Genomic DNA, 22,687 nt, shown 5'->3' with positions numbered 1-22,687 from the left:
AGGATTTAAGAAAAAGGAGTAATATCAGATTTTGATTTGTAGAAAGATGAAGGATGAATTGGAGGCTGGGAGAAACTCATATCAGTGAGTTGAATATGGAAGCTACTACAATTGATAGCAAAGAGAATTTTCAAATAAATTTTAGCCTAAAACACTGATTCTGGAGGGTGAAAGGAGAATTAGCAGGTGGTGCTATCTCACTTCTCCAAAGGAGATAGATGCTTTAGGGATGTAGGGGAATGGGGCACGTGTATTATGACAAGTCCCTAACCCTCAGTTATTATTTACATCCACCTATCCCAGAAGATGATGTTTCCAAAGGGTTCGAGGAGTTCCTGGAGAGAAGGCAGAATTTGATGCAGGTTTTTTTTTTTTTTTAGCATGCGTTAACTGAAAAGAATTTCAGCATGTACCAGTCAAAGTCATAAGAGGCTTATTTAGGAAAGTAGACACATATTCAAGGGAGAATGGGGATCATCTCAGGAGGGATGCCTCTGAGGTAAAGCAAGGAACAAGAAAGAATGTGGGTTATCTCCATAAGGAGACACAACATCCCCTTGGTGTGGGTGGGCTGGATTAGAGGTAGAACCATGATGGAGGTACATGGTTTTGTGCCAGTTTCCCCTTCACTTGCACATTGCCCTCAGGTTTCAAGGGCATGGTTCAAAGGTACTGGCCAAGGACATGCTGCTTAGGAGTTTCAATCATTCATGGGTGCTTTCTGCATTTCAGTGGTTTATGGACACTTTCTTTGAGACTCAGTTTCTTCCCCTTTCCCAAATTCCTATCTCACATATTGCATTTAGAATTAGTTTTTCCAGGGAGTGATATTATGAGGCAGTGAAAATAGCACTGGACTTCAGAATCTGGAGACATATGTTTAAATCCTGACTCTGCTGTTTATTTTTTGTATCATGTTGTCAGATTACTCAATTTTTTGAAATTTGTTTCATATTGTTAACAACTTTATGGATCTTTTTTAAAGGTGAAATCTTGCTATGTTGTCCAGGTTGAACTTCATCTCTTGGGTTCAAGCTATCCTTCTTCCTCAATAGCAAGGAATGTAGGCATGTAGTGATTCCTTGCCCACCCAGCTTTCTTATGGATTTTTGTACTAATTAAGTTGAAGTATCTGAGATCTATTAGATGCCCAGAAGTTTGTGAATTTAAGTTTAAAATTTTAGCCTCTCTCTCTCTCTCTCTCTCTCTCTATATATATATATATATATATATATATATATTCACATTCAATTCTAGGAATATGGGTCAGTTGTAGAGGCCTTGGGTTCAATCCCTAGTGCCAAACACACACACACACACACACACACACACGCACAAACTTTCTCTCTCTCTCTCTCTCTCTCTCTCTCTCTCTCTCTCTCTCTTATTCATATATTATTAAATGAAGCTAATTCATTTAAAATTTGCATATGTAGCCAGATATGGTGGCACATACATATATATAATCCCATTTATTACAGAGGCTGATGCAGGAGGATTGTAAGTTTGAGGACAGCCTGGCAATTTAGCAAGTCTCTGTCTCAAAATTTAAAAAGGGGACTGGGGATATGGTTCTGTTCAGGAGGCTCTGATTTAAGGACCCCCTTTCCCTACCCCACCTCAAATGCAGATATGACTGTTAGAAAATGTAGTAGGTAACAAATGGACTTAAGTGATATTGTCCTTTAGTAGTAGGCTGTTTAGTTTAAAAAAAAAATCAGTTCTTTCTATGTTTACCCCTGATTCAAATGAACCATAATTTATCTTTGGATTAATTAAAAATAGAAACCTTTGTGAATCAAGCCTAGTACTTAATGGGGAAAAGAAAGGTCTTGGTTTCAATTCTTTTGAAGTTGATGTTTTCTGTTTGATTGAAAGTAAAATTAAATAAGTGACTTCTAAATTCCAAGTAAGTATTAATTTTCTTACATTAAACTAATATTTCCTGTCAGTTTTATTTCCATTTACTTCTCTAAATTTTCAGCCCTAGCTCCCATCAACTCTCAAGCATGTTTCCATAATTGCTTTTATTGGATATTTTAAAATTGTCTTTACTCTTCATGTATTTTTTACTCTACTTCCAAAAGTGATAGAAGTAAACATAAGTTTAACAAAACCATTTTTAGAAGACTTTTTAGTGACTAAGATAATTGGCCCTTTTTTCTTCTGTGAAATTTTAGAACTGTAAAGCAGAAATTTGTACTTTAAAACTTGATTGCTACATTTTTTAGTTTTGTAATTTGTGAGTTTGTCATTTTAATCTTCAAAAGGAAATAGAATGATTATTCCTTTACTTTTTTTTTCCCCCTCTTTAAACTGCTGATGAAGAGAAGAGTGGGGAGGAAATGTTCTTAGCTGTTTCAGGATAATAGTGTGGTATCTTGTACTGGAGTTTCCCTTTCAGTAGATGTAGGAAATATGAAACATTATTCTGAATGGAAACACACCATGTAGTATGCTGAAAAATGTCAAAATTGTAGGAGCCTTATTTTTTAGATCAGTTCTAGGGAGGGTAATGGTTTTGTCTAAGGTACGTGCCCCCCCCCCCCATTAGAACCTTAATTTCCTGGGGCTGTTTTCTATACCTGTCTTTCCATTTTTATTCATGATATTAAGCATCTTATGTTTTGTCTTTTTGTTTTGTTTTTGATGGTGTTGGGTATCAAACCTTAGGCCTGACATGGTAGGCAAGGACTCTACCACTAAGCTGCACTCCCAATCCTTCCTTCCTTTCTTTTTTTTTTTTTATCTTTCCCTCTTAATTTATTAGGTTAACTGATTGTATTCATTTTTTTTCACCAAAGAATCATATTTTTGAGATTTAGATATTCTTTTATTTTTGGAGTTTTCTAATTCACTAATTTCTGTATCTTATTCCTTTCTTAAAGTTAATTTTGTTGTTTTTCTGATTCTTTGTTGAGTTATTAATCCATTTATTTCTTACTAAGACATGAAGTATTTGTCTTTGTGTATTTCTTTGAGTAAAATTTGGCAGTTTTGTTGAATGTGATACTGCTTTTATTATAATTTTCTAGATAATATGCACTATCTTTTTCCTCTCTCCTCTTTGCCTAAGAAACTATTTAAAGGAGTTAGTTCCAAGATATGTCTTTTTGATTTGTTTTGGTTTTCTTCTTTTTTAAAAAATAGTGTTTTAAAAGAATGTTTGCAGATATTACATGTATATGAAATTCAAAAAATTATGAAGTGGAGAATGACTCTTTCCTACCCCAACTCTGACTAACCCAGGTAGTTTTCTGAAGGCAACAGTGTTCCCATTTTTTATTTTTTGTATCTTACCAGAGTTTATTTATGAACATATGTGCATTTACAAACATATATAAATATATAAATTCTTTTTGAAAAAATATGTTGCTATATCTAAATTATTATACTAGACACAAGTCTATTTTTTCTTTTCCTACTTAATAGTATATCTTAGAGAGATTTTGATATTAGTTATTTTTTATACTTTCTAAATTCACCACTTTCTGTTAGAATTTTGATCTAAATTGTGCACATATTTTGGAATTTTTTTGTTGAATATAGTTAATTTGAGAAGATTTTCCACTAGTACTTACAAAGAAGATATTTTAGGATATTCATAATTTTTTAGATTAGCCTTATCAATTTGGAGTACATGGATGACTCTAATACATTTATGAAATCTTTGAATATTTGCTCATATGAGTATGTGTGTAAGAATTTTATTCTTGGGGGTCAGGGTACATATCTTTCATCAGAATTTCATAGGGATCCATGGTATACCATAGACCAATGGTTTAAATACTATTTTGTATTTTATTTGCTTAATTTGTTAAGCACTTAAGTCTCTGTTACTATGGTTGCCACTCACATTTTCTGTGGTTTCTGCTTCATTATGTTTCATTATCATGCTTGTACATAAGGTTTGTGACAGTTATATCTTAGTAGAGATTTGTTTCATCATTACCAAGTAGCTTTTTATATACCATTTATTCCTAATAGGTAATACTTTTTTTTTTAATACCTTTATTTCACTTATTTATTTTTATGTCGTGCTGAGGATCTAACCCAGGGTGTTGCGCGTGCGAGGTGAGACCTACTACTGAGCCACAATCCCAACCCATAATACTTTTTCTTGTTTACATTTTCTTGTAATATTGCTACCCTACATTTTATGTTTATAATTTCTAAAGCACTTGTTTTATATCTCCTGTAAATAGAATACATATTTCAAATAATATGATTTACTTATTAGATTTATTGTAGCAGAGGATTATAAACTTTGGACAATAGCTACCTGAATATATGTTTGTTCAGATAACATATAGCTTACAATTACTATTGTTGTTATTATTTGGTATTAAGTTTTATCTTTTAGGTTTTTGATTTATTATTTCTATTATCACTAATTTTCTCTTCTGTTTGATCTCTTCTGCTATTGAAGCTATTATTGTTTAAATTTTGTTTAGTGTATTTTTCAGCAGAAGGATTTCTGTGTCTGTGTGTGTGTGTTTAATAAGAGACAGGGTTTCCCTAAAGTTGCTGTCTTCAAACTTAAGATCCTCTTGTCTTAACTTTCTGAGTAGTTGTGTCTCAAGGCCTCCACACCTGGCTTTGATTTTTTTTTTTTTTCAATTCGTTTTCATCTCTTTGTTAAGTTTCTCCGTTGAAGTGTCTCTGAGTTCTCTTGAAGCTTTTTGAGTTGTCTTAAAACAGCTGTTTTGAATTCTCCATCTGAGTTTGCCTACGTTGGTTATTATTGGTCATTTTTAGCACCTTATTAGGTGAGGTCACAGTTCCATGAAAGTTTTAAGTCTTGTTGGTATGTGATATTGTGCATTGAAGGATTAGATATTCAGATCTTCAGAATCTGGTTTTGTGCTAGTTTTTCTTTTTCTGAGCCTGCGGTCACTTCTGCTGTTTCAGCAATAGGTGGTGCCCTAAGTCCACTTGGTATAAGTGGGCTGTTGGTGATCAATATTTCAGCACTAGGGGGCAACCCCTAGTGTTTTTTTTTTGTTTGTTTGTTTGTTTTCCACAAACTACAAATTTTAATGTTGTTTACTTCTTTCAAAAGCAGCCAGCAAATTAGTTACTTTTGACACTCTTCCAAGACTATGATGTATTCCTTTATTTATTGCCCCAATTAAGAAATGATTAATCCATGTGTTTAGTTCATTAGGCATTTTTGTAAAACCCATGACATGCAAGTTTTTTTTTTCTTATATGTATGTGTTTATATATTTATATTCTTTTTTTTCCTTTTTTTTAATTGTTGGTCGTTCAAAACGTTACATAGTTCTTAATACATCATATTTCACAGTTTGATTCAAGTGGGTTATGAACTCCCAATTTTACCCCGTATACAGATTGCTGTATCACATCAGTTACCCTTCCATTTATTGACATAATGCCTTTCTAGTGTATGATGTATTCTGCTGTCTGTCCTATTCTCTACTATCCCCCCTCCCCTCCCCTCCCCTCCCCTCCCCTCCCCTCCCCTCCCCTCCCCTCCCCTTTTCTCTCTCTACCCCTTCTACTGTAAATCATTTCTTCCATTTGTATTGTCTTGTCTTACCCCTCCTTTCCTCTTATATGTCATTTTGTATAACCCTGAGGATCACCTTCCATTTCCATGCGATTTCCCTTCTCACTTCCTTTCCCTCCCACCTCTCAACCCTGTTAATGTAAATCTTCTTCTAAAGCTCTTCGTCCCTACCCTGTCCTTGTTTCCTCCCCTTATATCAAAGGAGTCATTTGGTATTTGTTTTTTAAAGATTGACTAGCTTCACTTAGCATAATCTGCTCTAATGCCATCCATTTCCCTCCAAATTCTATGATTTTGTCATTTTTTAGTGCAGAGTAATACTCCATTGTGTATAAATGGCACATTTTTTTTATCCGTTCATCTATTGAAGGGCATCTAGGTTGATTCCACAATCTTGCTATCGTGAATTGTGCTGCTATGAACATCGATGTAGCAGTGTCCCTGTAGCATGCTCTTATTAGGTCTTTAGGGAATAGACCGAGAAGGGGGATAGCTGGGTCAAATGGTGGTTCCATTCCCAGCTTTCCAAGAAATCTCCATACTGCTTTCCAAATTGGCTGCACCAGTTTGCAGTCCCACCAGCAAGGAACAAGAGTGCCCTTTTCCCCGCATCCTCTCCAGCACTTATTGTTGTTTGACTTCCTAATGGCTGCCAGTCTTACTGGAGTGAGATGGTATCTTAGGGTAGTTTTGATTTGCATTTCTCTGACTGCTAGCGATGGTGAGCATTTTTTCATGTACGTGTTGATTGATTGTATGTCCTCCTCTGAGAAGTGTCTGTTCAGGTCCTTGGCCCATTTATTGATTGGGTTATTTGTTATCTTATTGTCTAATTTTTTGAGTTCTTTGTATATTCTGGTTATTAGGGCTCTATCTGAAGTGTGTGGAGTAAAGATTTGTTCCCAGGATGTAGGCTCCCTGTTTATCTCTCTTATTGTTTCTTTTGCTGAGAAAAAACTTTTTAGTTTGAGTAAGTCCCATTTGTTGATTCTAGTTGTTAACTTGCGCTATGGGTGTCCTATTGAGGAATTTGGAGCCTGATCCCACAGTATGTAGATCATAACCAACTTTTTCTTCTATCAGATGCCGTGTCTCTGATTTAATATCAAGCTCCTTGATCCATTTTGAGTTAACTTTTGTGCATGGCGAGAGATAGGGATTCAGATTCATTTTGATGCAAATGGATTTCCAGTTTTCCCAGCACCATTTGTTGAAGATGCTATCCTTCCTCCATTGCATGCTTTTAGCCCCTTTATCAAATATAAGATAGTTGTAGTTTTGTGGATTGGTTACTGTGTCCTCTATTCTGTACCATTGGTCCACCCGCCTGTTTTGGTACCAGTACCATGCTGTTTTTGTTACTATTGCTCTGTAGTATAGTTTGAAGTCTGGTATCGCTATACCGCCTGATTCACACTTCCTGCTTAGTATTGTTTTTGCTATTCTGGGTCTTTTATTATTCCATATGAATTTCATGATTCTTTTATCTATTTCTACAAGAAATGCTGTTGGGATTTTGATTGGCATTGCATTGAACTTATAGAGAACTTTTGGTAATATCGCCATTTTGATGATGTTAGTTCTGCCTATCCATGAGCAGGGTATATTTTTCCATCTTCTAAGGTCTTCTTCTATATCTTTCTTTAGGGATCTGTAATTTTCATTGTATAAATCTTTTACCTCTTTTGTTAGGTTGATTCCCAAGTATTTTATTTTTTGGGGGGATATTGTGAATGGAGTAGTTGTCCTCATTTCCGTTTCAGAGGGTTTGTCGCTGATATACAGGAATGCCTTTGATTTATGCGTGTTGATCTTATATCCTGCCACTTTGCTGAATTCATTTATTAGCTCTAATAGCTTCTTTGTAGATCCTTTTGGGTCTGCTAGGTATAGAATCATATCATCTGCAAATAGTGATAATTTAAGTTCTTCTTTTCCTATTTTTATGCCTTTAATTTCTTTCGTCTGTCTAATTGCTCTGGCCAGTGTTTCAAGGACTATGTTGAACAGAAGTGGTGAGAGAGGGCATCCCTGTCTTGTACCAGATCTTAGAGGGAATGCCTTCAATTTTTCTCCATTCAGAATGATGCTGGCCTGTGGCTTATCATAGATTGCTTTTACAATGTTGAGGTATGATCCAGTTATCCCTAATTTTTCTAGAGTTTTGAACATAAAGGGATGCTGTACTTTGTCGAATGCTTTTTCTGCATCTATCGAGATGATCATATGGTTCTTATTTTTAAGTCTATTGATGTGGTGAATAACATTTATTGATTTCTGTATATTGAACCAGCCTTGCATCCCATGGATGAATCCTACTTGATCATGGTATATAATTTTTTTGATATGTTTTTGAATCCGATTCGCCAGAATTTTATTGAGGATTTTTGCGTCAAGGTTCATTAGAGATATTGGTCTGTAGTTTTCTTTCTTTGAAGTGTCTTTGTCTGGTTTCGGGATCAGGGTGATGTTGGCCTCGTAGAATGAATTTGGAAGTTCTCCCTCTTTTTCTATTTCCTGAAATAGCTTGAAAAGTATTGGTGTTAGTTCCTCTTTAAAGGTTTTGTAAAACTCTGCTGTATACCCATCCGGTCCTGGGCTTTTCTTAGTTGGTAATCTTTTGATGGTTTCTTCTATTTCCTCTATTGTTATTGGTCTGTTTAGGTTGTCTATATCCTCCTGACTCAATCTGGGCAGATCATAAGACTTAAGGAATTTATCTATGCCTTCACTATCTTCTATTTTATTGGAGTATAAGGATTCAAAATAATTTCTGATTATCTTCTGTATTTCTGAAGTGTCTGTTGTGATATTGCCTTTTTCATCTCGTATGCTAGTAATTTGGGTTCTCTCTCTTCTTCTCTTCGTTAGCATGGCTAAGGGTCTGTCAATTTTATTTATTTTTTCAAAGAACCAACTTTTAGTTTTGTCAATTTTTTCAATTGTTTCTTTTGTTTCAATTTCATTAATTTCAGCTCTGATTTTAATTATTTCTTGCCTTCTACTTCTTTTGCTGTTGTTTTGCTCTTCTTTTTCTGGGAATTTGAGATGAAGTATGAGATCATTTATTTGTTGGTTTTTTCTTTTTTTGAGGAATGAACTCCAAGCAATGAATTTTCCTCTTAGAACTGCTTTCAATGTGTCCCATAGATTCCGATATGTTGTGTCTGTGTTTTCATTTAACTCTAGGAAGTTTTTAATTTCCTCCTTGATGTCTTCTAAAACCCATTGATCATTCAGCAACCTATTGTTCATTCTCCAAGTGATGCTTGATTTTTCCTTCCTTCTTTTATCATTGATTTTCAGTTTCATTCCATTTTGATCAGATAAGATGCATGGTATTATCTCTACCCCTTTATATTGTTTAAGAGTTGCCCTGTGACATAATATATGGTCTATTTTTGAGAAGGTTCCATGTGCTGCTGAGAAAAAAGTGTAACTACTTGATGTTGGGTGGTATCGTCTATATATGTCAATTAAGTCTAGGTTGTTAATTGTGTTATTGAGTTCTATAGTTTCCTTATTTAACTTTTGTTTGGTAGATCTGTCCAGTGGTGAGAGAGGTGTGTTGAAGTCTCCCATGATTATTGTATGGTGGTCTATTAGACTCTTGAACTTGAGAAGAGTTTGCTTGATGAACACAGCTGCACCATTATTTGGGGCATATATATTTATGATTGTTATGTCTTGTTGGTGTATGGTTCCCTTGAGCAGTATGAAGTGTCCTTCTTTATCCCTTTTGATTAACTTTGGCTTGAAATCTATTTTATTAGATATGAGTATGGACACTCCTGCTTGTTTCCGCAGTCCATGTGAGTGGTATGATTTTTCCCAACCTTTCACCTTCAGTCTATGAATATCTTTTCCTATCAGATGTGTCTCCTGTAGGCAGCATAAAGTTGTGTCTTGTTTTGTGATCCATTCTACTAGCCTGTGTCTCTTAATTGGTGAGTTTAAGCCATTAACATTTAGGGTTATTATTGAGATATGGTTTGTTCTTCTAGCCATATTTGTTTATTGATGTTACTAAACCTGATTTGTTATCCTCTTTGACTACTTTCCCCCCTTTACTGTCCTACCTCCCATTGTTGGTTTTCAATGTTATTTTCCATTTCCTCTTCCTGTAGTGTTTTGCCAAGGATTTTTTGAAGAGATGGTTTTCTAGCTGCGAATTCTTTTAACTTTTGTTTATCGTGGAAGGTTTTAATTTCATCTTCTATCCTGAAGCTTAATTTCGCCGGATACACGATTCTTGGTTGGAACCCATTTTCTTTCAGTGTTTGAAATATGTTATTCCAGGATCTTCTAGCTTTCAGAGTCTGTGTTGAGAGATCAGCTGTTATCCTGATTGGTTTACCCCTAAATGTAATCTGCTTTCTTTCTCTTGCAGCTTTTAAAATTCTCTCCTTATTCTGTATGTTGGACATCTTCATTATAATGTGTCTAGGTGTGGATCTCTTATGATTTTGCACATTCGGCGTCCTGTAGGCTTCTAGGATTTCGGATTCTGTCTCATTCTTCAAGTCTGGGAAGTTTTCTCGTATTATTTCACTGAATAGACTGTTTATTCCTTTGGTATGGAGCTCTGTGCCTTCCTGTATCCCAATGACTCTTAAATTTGGTCTTTTGATGTTGTCCCATAATTCTTGGATGTTCTGCTCATGGTTTCTTAGCAGACTTGCTGAGCTGTCTATGTTCTTTTCCAGTTGAAATACTTTGTCTTCATTGTCTGATGTTCTATCTTCTAAGTGATCTACTCTGCTGGTAGTATTCTCAATTGAGTTTTTAAGTTGGTTTATTGTTTCCTGCATTTCTAGGATTTCTATTTGTTTGTTTTTTATTACCTCTATCTCCCTGTGAAATTGATCTTTTACTTCCTGGATTTGTTTGTCAATGTGATCTTTCATTGTCTGATTTTGCTGTCTCATGTCTTCCTTGAGACTCCAGATCATCTGAAGCATGTATTTCCTGAATTCTTTGTCTGACATTCCATCTGTTGCACCTATTACCTCTTCTAAAGTTGAGTTGACCTGCATTGCCTGTGGCCCTTTCTTTCCTTGTCTTTTCATACTGCTGGCGTTTCTTTCTGCTTGGTGAAACTGTTGTGTTTTTGAAATTTTCCCTCTATTTATTTATATTGCTCTTGTATAGTTGAAAAAACACCCTTGCAGGGCAGGTAGGGGCTGTGATCCTCCTCCAATTGGTGTGATCCGTCTACCATGCTGGCAGGCCCTAGGTCTGCTCTGCTGGTCGGTCAAAGGTCCGCCTCCCCAGCAGGTGCGAGGGGCACCTCTGTCACTCCGCAGGTTGCTGGGCCTAACCTCCCGATGGGTCGCAGGTTCGCCTAGCTTGCAGGCACTGGGGGGGGGGCGGTTCCGCCCCTCAGCAGGCCGCTCGGCCAGATCTGCAGGTGGTCACAGTCCCGCCTACCTTGCAGACACTGGGGGAGGGGACGGGCCTGCCCCTCAGCAGGCCTCCACCCTGTCCTACTGGTGGGTCCTGTCCGCGTTCCCTGCAGGCGCCTGTAGCTGTTCTGTGACTCCGCTGGTTGCTGGACCTGACCCGCCCGTGGGTTGCAGGTTCGCCTAGCTTCAACCCCTAGTGTTATTCAGCATGAATTGTTTGTCCTCACGAACCTGTCTCTGGGGCAAGGGCAGGCCTAAAAATATTGTCCATCATTACTGGTCTATGGTCAGGAACTATGGAATTCCACCTGGCTCTGGGCAGAATCTCCGTGAAGGGACCAACCCATCTCCTGTGACCATGAATACCTTAATACTGTTTTATATCCTTAGCTCACAGTTTGCCAAGACCAGTGCAGCATTGGGTAGGATCAGTGCTATGGGCTGCCTACTGCTGAGGTGCTCTCATGACCCAAAACTGCTTCAGCCAGCCGCAAGTGATGCTGACTGGAATAGAAGTCTGATAGACTGGGGCTACATGGCTCTACCTGACAGTAGGGCTGTTGCAGAGACTCCATGTGTGGGCATTGGTCTGGGGATGGGGACCATTAGGATCTGCCCAGTATTAAGTTTCTCTAACCTAGCACTGATTTCCAAGACAAAGTCCTATGCTTATCCTGTCCTACCACCAGCAAGTGGAAATTTGTTACATGCTATGCAAGCTGTAGTTGGGGTAGTGCTGGAGAAGACAGTTCCTTAGTCACTGAGGTGTATGCTAAGCTGAGTCACACCTGAGTCTCACAAATACACAGACCTGCAAAATCTCAGGGGTTCACCTTGGCCTGTGCTGTACCTGGTGATGATGCAGGCCAAAATCCAAGTCTTTTCTATCACGATCAGGTCTCTGCTCATTACTGAGGGAAGTCTCAAACTCCATCTGTAAGCACTGGTTTTGGGATAGATGTGCTGCCTAATTTGGTAGAGAGTCCCTTCCAAGCCAAAGGTAACTCTTTAGCATTTAGGGAGTGGTGTGTCTCAGACCCACAAAAAGGCTGGAAGCAATGCAGGCCCAAACTATTCTGTCTCACTTATGAGCAGATTTAGCCTGACTCTGAGGCAGATATAGAGTCCATGACTGAAAACTTAGGCTTCAGTATAGGCCTTTGATTTTGTCTGATGCTGGGTCTTACTGTGGTAGGCCTTCAAGGCAGAGTGTTGAGCTCTAAGGCAAAGAGCTTTTTGCCCTTCTTTCCAGTAAGTGAATATCCAGTACTTCCCTCTCTGCTGCATGAGGTGGTAGCAGTCCTTTGGCTATCTGGGTAACATAGTTCCATGGACTCAGTCTGCAGGTATGGGCCTAGAGCAGGAATTGTGAGATTTCACTATGGGTATTGGATTTCAAGTCTAAGGACTGGACTTTATTCTCCCTTCCCTAAGCCAGAAGCATCTCTTTTCACACTGCTTGGGTTGTGGGAGTGGGTTACATGGGCAATTCTTTCCTTCCTGCCTTTTTCAGTGTGTCTTTTTTTTTTTTTAATTATACTAAAACTAGGTACTATGATCTCTCACCTAGTTCCTTATTTCTTCTAAAGGTAGTTTGGTGAATAGCTGTTCAAATTGGTATGTGTGTGGGAAGACGGTTGCTAGAGAATCTTCCTTGGCCACCATCTTGCTCCATCTCTTTGATGCCAGGGTAATTATTTTGCCCTTTTTGAGTTAGTTCATCTTTTTGCTTAGAGGCCTTGAGGATTTTGTCTGTCTTTGAAATCTAACGCCTCCCACATGCTAATAAGCACTCTACCTCTGAGCTATATCCCCAGCTCTTTTTATTTTTGAGACAGGGTCTTGCTAAGTTGCCTAGCTTGCCTTGAACTTGTGATCTTTCTACCTCAGCCTCCCATGTAACTAGGAATATGGTATGCACCACTGTGCCTGGTGAAATCTCATATTTTTATTAGGCTTGTCTTGGAGTTGATTAGTCTTGGTTAACTTTCTCAGATAATATTTCCCCCCAGGTGCTAGGTTCAAATTCAGGGCCTCATGCTCCACAAGTACCACTGAGCTACCCAGTCCTTCCAGGTACTCTGTGAACCCTTAATATATTTATTCAGAAATTTTTCTAGTTTTGAAAGTTTTCTTGGATTGTAGTTTTAAAATCAGTTCTGTTTTTGTTATTCTTCTTTAATGTAATCTAATACAGATTGAACATCGCTAATCTGAAAATCTGAAATTCCAAATTTTCCAAATTTTGAAGCTTTTTGAGAGCCAACAAGCTGTTACAAGTGGAAAATTTATACCTAAGCACGTTTGATAGATTTTGGTCAAAATGCAGGCATGCTAAAAATCTTGCAAAAATTACCTTCATCTGTATAAGATGTATATGGAACAAAAGAATTTTTTGTTTAGACTTGGGTCCCATTCCCAAATATCTTATTTCCAGAATCTGAAAAAATCAGAAATGCTTATGATCCCAACCATTTTGAATAAAGGATATTCAATCTGAAAAAATAAATATTTTCTTTGTCTTCTGTTTCCACTTCTTTCTCTCTGACCCATTTTATTTTTCTTTGTTATTGAACTTGAATCCATATCTCCTTAACTGCTCTGCTTTTCAGAGGCCTTCTGCTTATATCAGTTTTCCTCTCTGCAATTTCCTCTTCTCTGTAGTCCTGATTGCAGTTACCCTGTTGCTTCAACAACTCTCTAGTGCCTTTACATGGACTACAGTTACCTGTCCTTTGTAGTTATTCTTGGCCAGAGCTTTGGTCTGTCCCCAGACTATACTATCCTAGTTAGAAGAGATGTCTTACTTACATTTTAAAAGCCCCATCAACCTATTTTTTTAGAATAGATTTTAGTGGGGTATGGAATAAAAGTTGGCAGGGAGACCAGTTAGGATGCTCTTTCAGTGACCTGGGTGGTAGCAATGGAGGGTGAGAATTATTTTGGATTCTAGATAGAATTTAAAAATAGAGCTCACTAATTGAGTATAAGAAAGGAAGGAATTGGTGACAGCCCCTAAGGTTTTTGGTCTAAGAATCTTAGAAGGATAAAATTGCTATTTATTGAGATGGGAAAATTTAGGTGGATCAGGAGTTCAGGTTTGAATATGTAGAGTTTGAGATGCCTTTTTGTTTGCTATTCTTGTGGAGAGGTAAAGTGCACAATTGTATAGGTGAATTAAGCAAAAGGTATGGGTTGGAGATACAAAGATCAACTATGTAAAGATCTTGGCACTGGGACAATGGAAGTGAGAAGAAAAGTGGATGAAAAAAGGAAACAATTTTTTTTTTAATACTTTCTTTTTAATTGTGGTTGGACACAATACCTTGATCTTATTTATTTATTTATTTTTATGTGGTGCTGAGGATCGAACCCAGGGCCTCGCCTTTGCTAGGCAAGCACTCTACCGCTGAGCCACAACCCCAGCCTGGAAACAGTTTTTAATAGAATAAGACTTGGTGTGAAAGTTGCCTCTAAGGAAATAAACAAGGATGACCCCTTCAAAAATAAATAAGGAAAAAAGCAAGCATTGCTAGTGATGGAGTACTTGATTAATATACGGATCCCTGAGTTTGATCCACAGCACTACCAAAGGAAAAAGCAAAATAAAAATCAGAAACACTTATGTAAGATTGAGGGCTTGATGATACTAATCATAAAAAGGTGTGAATTTGAGTGGATGATTCATGCATTTGAGAAGTACCCATTAAAGAAACCAGATATTTGAGAAAGAATCTTTATAAAATAAGAGCAAAGAAAGATATTTGTCAATAAAATATAAAGGTGATAATTGAAACTTTGATAGCTGGAAAATACTGATTTTTCAGGTATCCCCAAAGAAAACTGACTTTCTCTCACCTTCATTATTCCTAATTGTTATTTTTAAAAATGTAACTTAAACACTTTGATGATAATGCCTGAAGGAAAATGACCCAGGACACACAAAAAACAAATAAAAAATATGGAGAGGATTGCACAAAATAGTTCATAGTGGTAGGTTCAAAAATTTTATTCTTCCTAATTCTTGGAATATGCCAACTTTGTTTGATTGTTTATGTAAGTTCACCCTTCTTTTACTAGAAAGTGAAAATAAAATACTTTTTTTAAAAAAGAAAAAAAATTGGGAGTAATCAGTTATGTAGAATCTACTCTTATACTGATAGTGAGATCAGAATCCAAAGGGAAAAGGTACATATGAAGAAATAACTATTTTTTAAAATAAATTTCAAAAAATTTTATAATTTTAGATTTTAAAAAAGTTGTAAAGATTATATGCAGAGATTCCATAGCCCTTCATCCATTTCCCCCTGTGTTAGTCAACTTTTTGTTGCTGTGACAAAATACTTGATAAAATCAACTTAATGGAAAAAAGATTTACTTTGGCTCATGGTTTCAGAGTTTCATTCCACAATCAACTGGTTCTATTTTTTCTGGGCCTGTGGCAAGGCAGGAAGCACGTGACATAACAGAGTTGCTTATCTCAAGCACTTGAGAAATATAGAAAGGAAGGGTCCAGGGACAAAATATAACTTTCAAAGGCGTCTCCCCAATTATTTACCTCTTGCAACCCTGCCCCACCTCTTACAGTTTCCCACCATTTCCCAGTAGTGCCACCAGCTAGAGACCAAGTCTTGAGCCTTTGGAGACATTACAGATCCAAACCATTAACATTCCCTAATGTTAATGTCTTATATAACCTAAATACTAACATTGTTATTTCACCAGTTTGAAATCAGTAATGTAATGTAAGATGGAAATTTAGAAACATTTTATAAATTATCCATATATGTTTTTGAGTGTTTTCTCTTCTCCCTTTATAGAACTAATGGCTGAGGAATAAATCAAGATGGCAACTATGGTTCCACCAGTGAAATTGAAATGGCTAGAACATCTGAACAGCTCCTGGATTACAGAGGACAGTGAATCTATTGCTACAAGAGAAGGAGTTGCTGTCCTGTATTCTAAACTGGTGAGCAATAAGGAAGTAGTACCTTTGCCCCAACAAGTTTTTTGCCTCAAAGGACCACAGTTGCCAGACTTTGAACGTGAATCTCTTTCAAGTGATGAACAGGACCATTATTTGGATGCCCTTCTTAGCAGCCAACTAGCACTAGCAAAGATGGTATGTTCGGATTCTCCATTTGCTGGGGCACTTCGAAAACGACTGCTTGTACTACAGCGTGTCTTTTATGCACTTTCTAATAAATACCATGACAAAGGCAAAGTGAAACAGCAGCAGCATTCTCCGGAGAGCAGCTCTGGTTCAGCAGATGTCCATTCCGTTAGTGAACGTCCTCGGTCAAGCACTGATGCACTTATAGAAATGGGTGTTCGAACTGGTCTAAGTCTATTATTTGCACTTCTGAGACAGAGTTGGATGATGCCTGTGTCAGGACCTGGTCTCAGTCTTTGCAATGATGTTATTCATACTGCAATTGAAGTTGTGAGCTCTTTGCCACCGTTATCTTTAGCAAATGAAAGCAAGATTCCTCCTATGGGCTTGGACTGCTTATCACAAGTAACAACATTTCTTAAAGGAGTAACTATTCCGAATTCTGGGGCAGACACTTTAGGTCGTAGATTAGCTTCTGAGTTACTGCTTGGTTTAGCAGCTCAGCGAGGCTCTTTGCGGTATCTTCTTGAATGGATAGAAATGGCTTTGGGGGCTTCGGCAGTTGTAAATACCATGGAGAAAAACAAACTACTATCAAGCCAGGAAGGAATGATCAGCTTTGACTGCTTTATGACTATATTAATGCAGATGAGGCGTTCCTTGGTACGTACTGAAAATGTTAATGTAAAGATTTGTAACTTTTTTTTGTAAAAGTCAACCTAATTTTTAATTAATTATTGATAGTAGAGAATGATTTCAGATTTTGGTATTGTTATGCTAATTAAATATTGTACCTTGTGTGAAGAAATTTTTATACATGTTAACAGGGACAGATCAGCTAATAAGACCACTGGATCATCACTAGTTTGTAGTTTTGTTTTATGACTTCTTATGTGAATTTGGAAAATTCATCAAACAAACACTTCTTTGTGTTTTAGTAAACTTACATGTAAATCTTGGCTAGTGAATATGGAGGTCTTTTGAAAGCGTCTCCAATTTCACCCTTCCCAGTTTTTATTAATCATCTACTGTATGCTAGGTATTAGTCTAGGCCCTGGGAATACAGCCCTGAGGATATACAGTTTTTGCCTTCATAGAGCTAACAGCCAAGTAGGACATCACTATAATAAATATATAATTTCAGGTAGTGAGTAGTTCTAAAAAGAAAAGTAAGGGAAGAAAAGGGAATAGAGAGTGATAGGATCAAGGCAGAGGTTGAGAGGGGAAAGATATGGTACTTTAGTTAATATGGTCATGGAAGGATTCTCTGGGTTGTGGTATTTGAGTAGAGACCTGCATGAAGGGGAGTGATGACCTAAGCAAAAGTCTATGAAAAGTGTGCTGTTAGAGGAAATTAATTACTTGACCATCACAACCTTGGATATATTAAAGAATAAACAACAAAATACAGTGTGATCAATTTCAACAATTTTTAAGACTGAAATGTAATAATTTTGTGAAACCAAGAATAGAAATTTGAGTTTTAAAATACTAATACAGGGTATTAAGATTCAAAAACTTATAAGCTGATTTAATTTCACTTAGGTTATGTTGATTGTGTGTGTGTATTAGTGTTACTGGAGATTGAACCTTGCATATATTAGATAAGTGCTCTACCACTGAGTAACATCCTCAGCCTTCCCTCCCCTGCCTTATGTCTTGCTAGGTTGTCTTGCTAGGTTGCTCAGGCTGGTCTCAAACTTGGCAGTCCTGCCTCAGCCTCCCGAGTAGCTGTGATTGATCAGTCTTTTTGGTGTCCTTTATTACCAAATGTCAACTAACAAATTTATTTAGTTAAGATAGTTAAAAATGCCACTTGTAGATTATATGTATACATTTCAAGTCTTTTCCCTGTCTAAACAAGTATAACACAAAGCTTTTGGATTAACAGAAATGTTTGACAAGAACAATTACATTGAATTTATTTTCAAAGCAGGGACATTTAAATTCTTACTTGGCTTATTAGTTTTGCATCTATGAACTGAGCTGTAAATATCAGGTTTGTTTGTTTGTTTTATATAATTTCTTCTTTTAAAATTAATTTCCCATAAATAACTACTTGAAAATTTTGGATTATAAGATCTACAAAAATTTCGGTTATGCCTCCTACCCCCATATTAGGGATTGAACTTAGGGGCACTTTACTACTAAGCTACATTTTCAACCTTTTTATTTTTTATTTTGAGACAAGGTCTCTCCAAGTTGCTGAGACTGGGCTCAAACTTGTGATCCTCTTGCCTCAGCCTCCCATCTTGCTGGGCTTACAGGGGCATGAAAATTTGAATTTTGTAATATAAATAAAAAGACAAGAAAAGTGTGCTTTTTGGGGGTTAGGGAGTGCTGACAAAGATCCTATGGTCTTTATTTAAGGTGAAAACCTAGAGCACAAGAATGCAATGACTAAAGTAGAAAAAGTCTTCAGCTAATAACCGAGGGGAAGTAGTTAGACCTCTTTGTGTTATTCAATATTTAAATTTCACAATTTGTTTTTCTTATTTTGTTTTCTGATTGTTACTACTTTCTTGTAACCTTCTTTTACTTTATACTGCTTTTAAATCTGTAATATCATTTAACAACCTAGATAATATTATCTACTCCTAATCACATATTAATTTCTCATTTTGTAGGCTTCTTATTTTACATTGTCTGTTACAAAACAGTTATTAATTATTTCACAGTATAGTTACATGATTATATACTTGGCTATGGTATATTTCCTTCTGGAATAAAATGCTAGGTATCTTGAGTCAGAGACTTCTTCCCCTCCTTACTTTCTAAAGCTTTATCTTATAATATTGTTCTTTAGTAAGAAGTGTGTACTCCAGGACACTAGACTACTTTCCACAATATCTGTTTAGTCTCATTGTCTTTTCAGTTCTTCTTTTTTTCTTATTTTGCGTTTTATTTTTTTGCAGTTCTGGAGATTGATAGGACCTCTTGTATGCTAGGCAAGTGCTCTACAACTGACTGAGCTTTACCCTAGCTATCTTTTAGCATTTTGAAATAGGCTTGCATGCATATCTACTATGATGGTTTAAATTTCTCTAAGAAATCTTTACAGTAAATATATAAACTTACATATATAATGTGTTTTATTCTTCATTTAATTAGCCTGTACTATCTCATCCCCCCACCGTTTTTTTTTTTTTCTTTTTTCTTTTGCTTTTATGTACTGTTCTCTACTACCTGATGTAAGAAAGGAAGAGAATCTTTTCTCAGCCCCTACTACTCTACTACCCATCAGGTGTTTTATATGTATGGTCTCATTCGATTATCATGTGTAGTACATATTAATTACCCTGATCTTGAAGATAAAGCAACTCTGTAAGCTTGGATTTACACCTCTGTTGAGCAGCAACATAACATGCACTTCTGATTTTAAGTCCTTTGTAGGTCAGACATTAGTAATTCTTTACAACCCTGAGTGTCTGCAAAGCCTGTGCTTTTTAAAACTATTCTGTGAGTTTTTACCCTGTCATGGTAAATCAATATTTTTTCCCCACAAATGCTAACCTTAAAACAGATTTAAATATAATAAACTAATTTTATTGGTGGATTTCCAGTTTTCTCTGCGCTTGGCCTCTCATTCCTTGACTAAATACCAAATGTACCTACCCAGGAGTCAACTCCTTTCTGCCCTCCAAGGGCATACATATATAGCTATAAGGTCATATATATCTATAAGGGCCCTTATAGAGCCAAGGGTACCTTAGAAAACTGGATTGCTTTTTTCAGAATTTAGGATCTACTCTGGGGAAGAATCTTTTTTGTTTGGTTTAGTTTGGCTCTTTCAAAGTCATTTCAGGCCTGCAATAGATAGAATCTTAGTTAAATCTGTGACACTGGTTTTAGGGGAAACGAATGGTTTTTTTAATTGAGTTTTGTATTAGTTATTCCCCCTTGCATGGTAAGTGATAGAGTATGATGTTCTTGGTCTCCAGAGCTCATGTTTGTTTGTTTTTGGTTACTGGGGGGTATTTTATCAGTAAGCTACATCCCTAGCCCTTTTCATTTTTTATTTTAAGATAGGGTCTTGAAAGTTGCTGAGGCTAACCTCAAACTTGCAATCCTATCAGCCTCCTGAGCTTTGGGGATTACAGGCATGTACCATGGTGCCCAGCAAAGCTCGTGTTTCTTAACCTTTATTGTTTAGTCTGAAAACTCTGGAAATATGGAGAGCCTCTCCTGATATACTAGATCCCAGCCTGATCTGATTGTCTCTGCCTTTCTTTTTCTTTTTTTCTCTCTTCTCTTCTCTCCTTTCTTCTTTCTCTCTTTCTCTCTCCTCTTCCTTCCTTCTTTGTTTTCTTTTTTGATCCTGAGAATTGAACTCAGAGGCACTTTGTCACTAAACTATATACGCAGACCTTTTTATTTTTAGATAGGGTCTTGCTGAGTTTGCCAGATAGGCCTTGAATTTACTATCTCCCACCTCAGCTTCCTCAGTTGAATGACTGGGACAGGATTTGTCTCCAAGCTAGAAGTTAGAGGGTGGGGCAAATAACTCCCACTTGAGTACCTAGAACAAGGCCTAACAAAAATAAATTTAATTTGTAAGTTTTATTTAAATATGTGATTCTTCCCCCCCAATCTTTAAACTGTTTATGATTAAAATTTCTTTATGTTGATCTTGACTGCCAGTGCTTCAAAACTCAAAATCTGGAAAGATGAAGCTAATTCTTTATAAATTGCTTCATAATTGTTTTTGGTAGTCATCTGAAGTACACAAATATAGAAATTTAAGAGAATTTATTAAATAAACTTAAAGATGGATCAGATTTTTAAAGTATAGCTTTGAGTTAAAACACATGGGAATCATGGGGGGAAATACTCCATTAAAACAGAGAAATATAATAATTGCTAATGGATGCAATACATCGCAGACTGCAAATTTTCTCATGAAATATGTCATTTTAGTTCTTGTAAAAAAGAGGAACATAGATTGCAACTTCCGTTTTATACTGAAAAAAATAAGATCAAAAGAGTTTTAAGTGAATATCCCAAAATAACTCAGAACCAGGACCCTAATTGAGGTCTCTTGGTTACTGCTCTGCCTAGATACACTATCTAGGTGAAGAGAAGTTGAATACATAGTTAAAAACAAACATATAGGGGCTGGGTATGTGGCTCAAGCGGTAGTGCGCTCGCCTGGCATGCACGGGATGCTGGGTTCGATCCTCAGCACCACATAAAAATAAAAAATAAAGATGTTTTCCACCGAAAACTAAAAAATAAATATTAAAAAAAATCTCTCTCTCTCTCTCACAAAAAACAACAAAAAACCAAACATATAAATAAAAACAAACATAAATTAATAATAATAGTAATATCAACTGTATTGAACAACAGGCCCAAACAATTTTTAAAATATTTTTGCTGTTTGGCAAAATGTCTGTAATTTTCAAAAGTTTTGTTACATAAAAAACCTAATTAAATAGGCCAAAATAATATGAACATAGTTCTTTCTTTTAGATAATAAAACATAACACAAAGAATGCAAATAACTTTTAAAATAAAATAATTTTTTAATGTTGAAGAAGTGGTTCAAGAATTCATAATTTAAAAAAATATTCCTTTTCTTTATTCCACAAAACAAAATTATACTGTGCCTTGTAAATGTGATTTTCTCTCTCTCTCTAAAGGAGGAAAAACAGTGGAAATTATTGTTATATCATTTAGCAATTTTTTATATTGTTCTTAATTATGAGGCTTGAATTTTTAACTACATATTTGATTCCTACTCTTCGCTACCCACATGTTTGTGTAGGCATACACAAAATTCTCAACTTATATTTAAAAAAGAATAGAAGAAAAGATAAAGTTACTTATATTATAATATCAGTGTACATCTTTTAATTCTAAAAAATTAACCACTATATAAACCCCTTTGGCCTTTGATGCCATTAGGTGTTTATTGAGCACTGTGTGCCAGATACGGTAGGTGCTGGATTAAAAAGATACATAAGCTTTGTAGCATCTATATTTTTGGGTAGCTCACAGTTTAATGAAAGAGGGATGCACAGACACTTCAAATTAATGATAGTGGGCTGACTAGTAGAGATCTGCAGAGAGGAGGTGAATGAGACACAAGTAAAAGGCTGGGGGATACCTTTGGGGGAAGGCCCCCTGAAGTTAGTTGAAAGGAGGAGTTTACCTGCCAACATAAAGTGTGTAAATGGGAGGAATGGGAGATCTTTACAAATGGGAGGACTAAAATTCACAAAGTGGCAAAGGTATCAGAGAGCAAGCCCCTAGATGAATGGGGTAGAACGCGATGAGGCTGCAAGCAAGGCAGGCCTGTATCCCATGCTATATACACTTTTGGGACTTGATTCCATATGCAGTAGGGAGCCACTGAAGCAATTTTGAGTAAAATCAAATAATAAGAACATAAGGTAATATACTTCATCTAGTCTTATGCCCTCATTTAATTATCTTAAGCAGACAAACATAGGAGAGGAAAAAAAGTGTGACATTATTTTGGATGATGGTTATTTAGGTGAAAGGTAATTAATTGAGTACTTGGAAAACCACAAATTTATTTTAATTTCAGTTTGGACTGTTGAACTTCCTACTGTATGTTAACAGTGTATGAAAGTGGTCTAAAGATTTAAGGATAGAGAATGGATATTGAGT

The 22,687-nt window shown here is 36.3% G+C and overlaps 1 protein-coding gene across 1 annotated transcript in view; it reads left to right on the top strand.

Moving 5' to 3' along the window:
* The window catches only part of Herc1 (HECT and RLD domain containing E3 ubiquitin protein ligase family member 1), a 191,842-nt gene that overhangs the window by 29,910 nt on the left and 139,245 nt on the right, over positions 1 to 22,687 (top strand). The window contains exon 2 of the mRNA XM_026384846.2: positions 15,759 to 16,714. Coding sequence (XP_026240631.2) covers positions 15,785 to 16,714 — 930 coding nt within the window. The 5' untranslated portion in view covers positions 15,759 to 15,784. The remainder of the gene's footprint in view (positions 1 to 15,758; positions 16,715 to 22,687) is intronic.

Source organism: Urocitellus parryii, chromosome 6 (genome assembly GCF_045843805.1).
Source record: "Urocitellus parryii isolate mUroPar1 chromosome 6, mUroPar1.hap1, whole genome shotgun sequence".
In the NCBI taxonomy this organism is placed as follows: Eukaryota; Metazoa; Chordata; class Mammalia; order Rodentia; family Sciuridae; genus Urocitellus; species Urocitellus parryii.
This window is presented reverse-complemented; position numbering and strand designations above follow the sequence as displayed.